This window comes from Hypomesus nipponensis, chromosome 22 (genome assembly GCF_054491055.1).
Source record: "Hypomesus nipponensis isolate SF chromosome 22, ASM5449105v1, whole genome shotgun sequence".
Taxonomy (NCBI): Eukaryota; Metazoa; Chordata; class Actinopteri; order Osmeriformes; family Osmeridae; genus Hypomesus; species Hypomesus nipponensis.
The window spans coordinates 6,737,501-6,746,093 of NC_140382.1; the positions used below are offsets into that span (position 1 = coordinate 6,737,501).

General features: G+C 56.5%; 1 protein-coding gene across 2 annotated transcripts in view; it reads left to right on the forward strand.

The window, feature by feature from the left end:
• ric1 (RIC1 homolog, RAB6A GEF complex partner 1) overlaps positions 1 to 8,568 on the forward strand; it is a 23,485-nt gene extending 14,917 nt beyond the window's left edge. For both annotated transcript variants that reach the window (XM_084686608.1, XM_084686609.1), the window contains exons 8-26: positions 162 to 250; positions 711 to 855; positions 1,229 to 1,277; positions 1,445 to 1,615; positions 1,823 to 2,032; positions 2,153 to 2,191; positions 2,305 to 2,415; positions 2,552 to 2,641; positions 2,802 to 2,962; positions 3,087 to 3,225; positions 3,329 to 3,445; positions 3,567 to 4,286; positions 4,475 to 4,633; positions 4,803 to 4,939; positions 5,098 to 5,390; positions 5,521 to 5,718; positions 5,902 to 6,079; positions 6,242 to 6,430; positions 6,535 to 8,568. In XM_084686608.1, coding sequence (XP_084542734.1) covers positions 162 to 250; positions 711 to 855; positions 1,229 to 1,277; positions 1,445 to 1,615; positions 1,823 to 2,032; positions 2,153 to 2,191; positions 2,305 to 2,415; positions 2,552 to 2,641; positions 2,802 to 2,962; positions 3,087 to 3,225; positions 3,329 to 3,445; positions 3,567 to 4,286; positions 4,475 to 4,633; positions 4,803 to 4,939; positions 5,098 to 5,390; positions 5,521 to 5,718; positions 5,902 to 6,079; positions 6,242 to 6,430; positions 6,535 to 6,844 — 3,505 coding nt within the window. In that variant the 3' untranslated portion in view covers positions 6,845 to 8,568. The remainder of the gene's footprint in view (positions 1 to 161; positions 251 to 710; positions 856 to 1,228; positions 1,278 to 1,444; positions 1,616 to 1,822; positions 2,033 to 2,152; positions 2,192 to 2,304; positions 2,416 to 2,551; positions 2,642 to 2,801; positions 2,963 to 3,086; positions 3,226 to 3,328; positions 3,446 to 3,566; positions 4,287 to 4,474; positions 4,634 to 4,802; positions 4,940 to 5,097; positions 5,391 to 5,520; positions 5,719 to 5,901; positions 6,080 to 6,241; positions 6,431 to 6,534) is intronic.
• Positions 8,569 to 8,593: the final 25 nt, after the last annotated feature.

Genomic DNA, 8,593 nt, shown 5'->3' on the forward strand with positions numbered 1-8,593 from the left:
TCTCTCTCTCTCTCTCTCTCTCTCTCTCCCTGTCTCCTCTCTCTCTCTCTCTCTCTCTCTCTCTCTCTCTCTCCCTGTCTCCTCTCTCTCTCTCTCTCTCTCTCTCTCTCTCTCTCTCTCTCTCTCTCTCTCTCTCTCTCTCTCTCTCTCTCTCTCGTTAGTGGGTCAGTGTTAGTGTACATGATTGACACCACTACAGGATCCATGCAACTGTCTCACAAGCTGGAGCTCACCGCCAAACACTACCCAGGTAGGAGACACTGCCCCCTGTAGGTCACCGCCTACATCTAAGATGTACTTCATTCTTGAACAAAAACATCACAGAGATTGCGGACAGACAGCAACAGCAGGTGAAGCTGTCCCTCCAGTGAGTCAGTGTAACACTTTGACTGATGCTCCTCTCAGACTGTGGGACACTTCTGCCACCCAGTGGCTAAGGGTGGTATAACTGAAGATATCAACAGAGATTTTGCGTTAAGTTTTCATATGTTCTGATGCTCAGTCAAACTCTTAACGGAGATGTTTTTGAAGTGAGCAAACATGTTTAGATAACATTTCAGATAACTGCAGTGAAGCTTTGCGACGTCATATTTTGGATCTTTAACCAGTCTCTCCCTAGATATGTTGGCGTTTGTGCATTGATTGTGCATTATATTCCTATTATATGAAGAGCTATTGATTTGATGACTGTCGTTTTCTAACTTGTTTAGACTCGTACAACAAGACTGGCGCGGTCAAATTGATCCGCTGGTCGCCTGACTGCAGCGTAGTCATGGTGACCTGGGAGTGTGGTGGCCTGTCGCTGTGGAGCGTGTTTGGAGCTCACCTCATCTGTACGCTGGGGGAGGACTTCACGTGAGGAGACACACACACTGAGAGACACACTGAGACACACACACACACGCTGAGACACACACTGAGAGACACACTGAGACACACACACACACACGCTGAGACACACACTGAGAGACACACACACACACACGCTGAGACACACACTGAGAGACACACTGAGACACACACACACACATGCTGAGACACACACTGAGAGACACACTGAGACACACACACACACTGAGACACACACTGAGATACGCACACACTGAGACACACACACTGAGACACACACACACACACACACACACACACACACTGAGACACACAGACACAGACACACACACACACACAGACAGACACTCACCCTCTCCATCCTCACTATCATCTGCAGGTATCAATCAGATGGAACAAAGAAAGACCCTATTAAGATCAGCTCTATGGTGAGAACCTGCATACACACACACACACACACACACACCCTCACCCTTGCAGCTAAGGACACGCTTCAGTGATTGACACATTCCCTCGTCACTGTGTGTGCTCTGCTGGCCTAGCCTAGTGTTTGTTTGGTGACCATGACTCCCTGCCTGGTGTTGGTTCTCTGCAGAGCTGGGGGGCGGAGGGCTACCACCTGTGGGTGATCCCTACCAGGGGGGCGGGGCCTGGGGAGGAGGGGGAGGAGGGGGAGGAGATGTCTGGGGCCCCGCCCCCCTCCCAGCAGGCAGGCATCCTGCAGTTCCCCTTCATCAAGAGCGCCCTGACTGTTAACCCCTGCACGGTGAGACACACACACACACACACACACAGGCGCTCTCAAGAGCGAGCTCAGGAACAGGATACTGTGTACACACACCACCCATACATGTTTACACACACGGCTGCCTACAAGGAGAAAAGCGGGCTGCCGCTATGCACACACACTCGACGAGTGTGTAAACAGTTGATACGGGCGCTTATTCTGCTTCCTGTCCCCGATTGCACCCAGAGCAACCAGGAGCATGTGCTGCTGCATGGAGAAGACCGCCTCCTCCTGACCTGCGGTGACCCCACGCAGGCTGCCAGCGCCTCCGAGCACCCCCACACCCCCCCGCCCCCGCCGGACAGCAGCCCCCCCCACCAGCCTACCCCCGCCCCCTCATCGCTCTCTCAGGGACTCAGCACTTTACTGGGACACAAGCACTGGCATGTGGTCCAGGTGAGAACGCTGCCCAGCACACACACGCGCACACACACACACCACACACACACAGACACACAAATGCACACTCAAAGCGAGTGAAGCACCCACCCAACGCTGTGTGTTGTCCTCCTGCAGATCCACAGCACATACCTAGAGAGCAACTGGCCCATACGGGTGAGTGAGGTCACTGTTGTTTGACCTGCCTGTCTGTTAACATGTCCTCTGTCTGCCCGACAGGCTGCTAACCTGTGTGTGTGTGTGTGTGTTAACCCTCTGTGGCTCTCCAGTTTGCAGCGATAGACACGGCGGGCCAGTGCATGGCGGTGGCAGGGAGGCGGGGCTTTGCACATTACTCCCTCCACACCAGGAAGTGGAAGCTGTTTGGAAACATCACTCAGGTACCACCTGCCTCTCCTCTCAGGGAAGGAGGGAGGGAGAGAGACTGGGAGAAGAAGTGTACGTGTGGACCAAGGTTAACCTGTATGTGTTAATTGGTGTACCAAGGTTCACCCGCGCGCGTGTGTGTGTGTACAGGAGCAGAGCATGACGGTGACTGGAGGGTTGTCCTGGTGGAACGACTTCCTTGTTGTTGCCTGTTACAACTTCATTGACCGGCAGGAGGAGGTTAGTCCCAGTCGCTCCTGAGAGATCCAGCTCTCCTGAATGTCTGAGATTCTCCCTTTCAGTCTGGAAGCTCAGTAGAAATGTGCTGTTGGCCTTTATGAATTGACAAGAAGAGAGTTGTGTATCAGTGTATTGATGATCCCCCCCCCCCCTTCCCCAGTTGAGACTGTACCTGCGGTCGTCTAACCTGGACAACGCCTTCGCCTCCACCACCAAGCTGCACTGTGACTCTCTGCTGCTCAACGTGTTCCGGGACATGGTGATCCTCTTCAGAGCCGACTGCTGCATCTGCCTGTACAGGCTGGAGAGGAGACAGGACGGGTAGGACACACACACACACACACACACACTGCGGAACACACACACACGAGCGCACACACACGCATGCCAAGGAACACACACGAGCACACAAACACATGAACCTCTCTCACCCCCCCCTGTCCAGTCCTAACCTGTGGGCCAGTGTGGAGCTCCTGCAGGAGGTGTCCATGACGCGCTACATCCCTCACCCTGCCCTGGTGGTGTCTGTCACCCTCACCTCCGTACGCACCGAGACCGGCATCTCTCTCAAGGCCCCGCAGCAGGTACACACACACACACACACACTCTCTGTCTCTCTCTGTCTCACTCTCACCCACCCACAGTACTGATCTCCCTGTGCCCCCCCCCCCCCCCCCCCCCCCCCAGGCTGGCATGGCTGAGAGCATCATGTTGAACCTGGCTGGCCAGCTCATCATGTTGCAGAGGGACCGCTCTGGACCCCAGGTACGAGACAAGGAGACCCCCCCCAACCACGAGAAGCTGGTGAGTCCAGGGAAGGAGGGGAGGGAGGAACGATGGACGGAGCGAGGGAGGTGAGGGATGGGGTGAATCCATGTCCCCTTTCCTGTGTGGGTCGTGACCCCGTCGTCTGCTCCCCGCCCAGCTCCCGTTCTGCCCCCCGGTGGTCCTGGCCCAGTGCGTGGAGAACGTGTGGACCACGTGCCGCAGCAACCGCAAGAAGCGCCACCTGCTGGAGGCGCTGTGGCTGTCGTGCGGCGAGGCGGGCATGAAGGTGTGGCTCCCGCTGTTCCCCCGCGACCACCGCAAGCCGCACTCCTTCCTGTCGCGGCGCATCATGCTGCCGTTCCACATCAACATCTACCCGCTGGCCGTGCTGTTCGAGGACGCGCTCGTCCTCGGCGCCAGCAACGAGACGGTGCCGTACGACGGGGCGCAGGGGCGGAGAGCGCCCCCGGAGGCGCTGTTCCCCTACTGCACGGTGGAGCGCACCTCCCAGATCTACCTGCACCACATCCTGAGGCAGCTGCTGGTGAGGAACCTGGGCGAGCAGGCCCTGCTGCTGGCCCAGTCCTGCGCCGCGCTGCCCTACTTCCCCCACGTCATGGAGCTCATGGTCCACGTGGTGCTGGAGGAGGAGGCCACGTCGCGGGAGCCCATCCCCGACCCGCTGCTGCCCACCGTGGCCAAGTTCATCACCGAGTTCCCCCTCTTCCTCCAGACCATCGTGCACTGCGCCCGCAAGACCGAGTACGCGCTCTGGAACTACCTGTTTGCCGCCGTCGGCAACCCCAAAGACCTGTTTGAGGAGTGTCTGATGGCACAGGACCTGGACACGGCCGCGTCCTACCTCATCATCCTGCAGGTGGGCACGGACGCCGTCTCTCACCTGGGTGTTGGGGACCCGTAAGGCTGGGTCCACCTGCCCCTGGTTCCTTCCCAGGACACACACACACACACAGGTGTATTTGTGTACAGGCTCAAGCTGTGTTGTGGCGGTGGGGGGTAGCTGTGGGGGCCTTGCTGGGCCGTAACGTTGTGGTGTGTCTGCAGAACATGGAGGTTCCTGCCGTGAGCCGGCAGCACGCCACGCTGCTGTTCAACACGGCGCTGGAGCACGGCAAGTGGGACCTCTGCCGTCACATGATCCGCTTCCTCAAGGCCATTGGCTCGGGGGAGATGGAGACCCCGCCCCCAACGCCCACCACTCAGGTAAGTCAGCATGGCTGCGTAGGGTGGCTTGTCATTTTCTTTTTGCCCTCCGCTGACGTTCTTGTTCAATGGGACCTCAGCCGGTGGTTGTGCAACAGGAAATGTTACCGCGGTAATAGAATCGACTGTAGCCTTTGGCCCTCATCTTTGTGTGTGTGTGTGTCTCCAGGAGCCCAGCTCGACGGGAGGGTTTGAGTTCTTTCGTAACCGCAGCATCAGTCTGTCTCAGTCAGCTGACGGCCTCGCCGCGGCCAAGTTCAGCCTGCAGAAGACCTACAGCATGCCCTCAGGGCCCTGCGCTAAGGGGTGAGACACACACACACAATCGTTGTGGTAGAGCACTGAAATAAAGGCCTAGAGTAAGAAAATGCCACCCCACATCCCCCTCCTCACCTCTCCTCTCTTCTCCCCCCATTTCTCCACCTCACCTCCCCCCCCTCCTCCTCCTCCTCCCCTTCCTCCAGGGCTGATAGGTGGAGCAAGGAGGAGAGCGCAGAGAACATGTACATAGACATGATGTTGTGGCGCCACGCCCGCCACCTGCTGGAGCAGGTGCGCCTCAAAGACCTGGGCTGCTTCTCCGCCCAGCTGGGCTTCGAGCTGATTGGCTGGCTGTGCCGCGAGCGCACGCGCGTGGCCCGCGTCGACGACTTTGTCACCGCCCTCACGCGCCTGCACAGGGACTTCCTGTGGCCGTTCCCCGTCATCCCGGCGTGCTCTCTGAGCTCGCCGCTCAAGAACGGACGCTGCCGCGGGGGTGAGGAGGGGACAGGCGGTGGAGGAGGGATGGTAGAGGGAGACGCGTCATCCTCAGACTCTCTAAACGGTCTGTCTGTCTGTCTGTGTGTGTGTGTGTGTGTGTGTGTGTGTGTGTGTGATCCCTCCAGTCCTGAGCTCGCGCCTGCTCAAGTCCCAGTCGGCCGACAGCCTGGTGAACAGTGACATGGACACGGCGCCCCCACAGTCGGCGCGGCGCCCCCACGCCTGGCTGGACGCCATGGGGGCGGAGCCCAAGGAGACGGACTCCAGCTCCTCCCACAGCCCCCAGACACACGAGGCCTTCCTCTCGCCGCTCGTCGGTAAAGGTGAGCGTGTTCCCCCCTCGCCCTCGACACCTGTCAACAGGCAGGCACACCAGCCAGCACACCAGGCAGCACACATGCTCACGAACCAGTCAGTCAGCGGCCCTCTCAATCTCACTCACTTCTGTTTCTATCTTTCTCTCTCTCTTTCTCTTTCTCTCTCTCTCTCTCTCTGTCTCTCTCCAGCGGAGGATTGCAGTATCGGCTCTGCTACTGACCTGACAGAGACCAGCTCAGTGGTGGATGGGGATTGGACGATGGTGGACGAGAACCTGACGTCCCTGTGCCTCAGCCAGGCGGAGCTGGAACACATCTCCATGGAGCTGGCCAATAAGGGCCCTCACAAGTCCCAGGTGCAGCTCAGGTAAGAGCTGTGTGTGCTCAGTGAGGGTTGGGGGCGGGACTGAGTGTGTGTGGTTGTGTGTGGGTGTGTGTGGGTGTGTGTGGGTGTGTGTGTGTGTGTGTGTGTGTGTGTGTGTGTGTGTGTGTGAGAGAGAAAGTTCTCACCTGTGTCCCTGTCCGGCAGGTACCTCCTGCATGTCTTCATGGAGGCGGGGTGTCTGGAGTGGTGTGTTGTGATTGGTCTGATCCTACGCGAAGCCAGCGTGATCAAGCAGGTGATTGGCTTCCTGGACAGTCCTGAGGTTCCTGCCGAGACAGTCCAGGGAGTCCGCAGTGGTCTGCTGGCCGTAGACGCCTGGGCCTCCACTGACTGGTCAGTCTCTCTCCCATCTCCCCCTCGTTATCGTCCCAGATTCATGTGTGGAGGTGTTGACTTAACATGACCCCCCCCTCCCTCCCCCTGTGGTCCCCCTGCAGCCTGGGCTACAAGCCCTTCCTCAGCCTGATCCGGCCCCAGCTGCAGCAGCTGATGGAGGTGGTGGTGGAGCAGGTGCAGCCGGAGGTCTTCCAGCCCGCCAACCCCTCCAAGCTGGGGGCGGAAGGGGGGACCCCGACCCCCCGGGCGGCAGAGGACAGCCTGAGTCGGGGGGGGGCCTCCGGCCTGGGCATGGCCCTCCCCTCCATGGACCCCCCCGGAGCCTTCCCCAGACCAGCCGAGGACAGGCCCCAGGAGGAGCAGGTGGAGCAGGTTAACGAGGAGGGGGCCTATGACTGCACCCTGTCCTGACCTTTGTGACCGGGGTGGGGGGGGTCAGGGGTCACTGGTGGAGAGACAGGGGGGAATTGACAAGGACACCTCCGATTGGCTTTTGGGGTTTGGCTGACTGACAGGAATATTGACTAAAGATCAATTTTGTGGTGAATGAATGCAGAGATTGCGTGTGCGTGTCTGAGTTCTTCTGTGGTTCTTCAGGGCAGTATTATCCACTTGTAAGACGTCTGGCTGTCTGATTTCCACAGACAGACAGCTGGATGGGACAGTCGTACCCATACATGAGAGAGAGCGAGAGCGAGCGAGGTCGAGAGAGAAGGAAGTGGTCTCATATATTTTCATACCTCATATTGAACAACGGTTTTAGGATATTTTGGGATAGCTTTGTCATGTCCTGGTGTTCTTTCGAAAAGCCTTCATCCTTGACCAGTTAACCCCCCCCCCCACCCAGCACACCAGGCTGTCAGCTCTGACAGCCCTGTCCCATTTCAGCACAGTGTGTGTGTGTGTGTGTGTTCAGCAGCAGTACATGAATAGGGTTGTCAAGACGATACCAAAACATTGGTGCATAAAACACAACAATGACATAGGCGCGTGCCTACGGATTCAGACTCCCGACACCACGAGGGATGGTTTATGATTCCCGTTTCCCCGGCTACCATGTCGCCGTGGTTCTGTGGACACCATTCTTAGTCTCCACTACAGGAGGACTACAAACATGGTCCCTCTTCAAGTCCATCAGTATTAAATTGTGCAATTTTGAAATGTAGTTTTATCATGTATTTTCTCTTTCTATGGTTTTAGCCTTTGTTTTTAAATGGACAAAAGAAAGGACTTTTCTCAGACTTGATTCTTCATTTGGTTGTTTTATCAAGCTGTCACTTTTTCATGTTTTTGGACCAAAATGTATTGAGTGTAAATCAGGACTCAGAGCTGAGTGAAGTTTGTGTTCTTGTTTTGCTCTTTCTCTGATTTGCAGTCATTGTCGAGATGACATTGTCAGGTTAGAAACATACTCTTTTTGGCCCTGACCAAACACCGTCAATCAATCAAACTGATATTCAGCTTGATTGATTGATGGATCACCTAGCTTTAATACTGCTCATGTCCTGCCAGTCCAGAGTTTCTCTCAGCATATGCATGGGCCAGGAGTGACCAGTCAGAGCCTCACAGCAGACAGCAGCACAACTACAGAACCAGATAACCAAAGACTCACGGACCAGCGACCGGGTCTGGTTTTCTAGTCGTCTAGTCAGAGAGGGGAGAGTCTGGGCAGACGGGAGCACTTTGTGATACGGAAAGGACCGGAGGTTTCAGCGGAGCGCCCTGCTGGGTGAGGAGGAGCAGCCGTGCACCTCAGCCTGTCCTGTAGGACCGGCTCATGAGCGCTGGCTTACAAGCAGCCATTTTGTCTTCTGTGTTCCTGTCTGACATTTGGAAGTGTGGTACTATCTTCACTATCACTATTCCCCTGTCTTAGACCACCCCCTGGGAGTTAGTGGTTTGGGGCCGGGGGGGGGGGGGTTTGGTTTAGGACGGACTTCCTCCGATCATGTCAGTATCGGCTCCCCCGTGTTCTGAAGACAAACATAGCGACACGCGGAGCACATCTTCAATGCAGTGTACAGATCGCCTCTCTCCCTTGTACGGTGATGGCCTTTTCTACTCATGTATCGGTTTTCTATTTGATTTTTTTTTCTCCTTGTAAATAAAGATCAATAAATTATTTTCTAAAACGACCCTGCCTCGATGTGGTGTGCATCT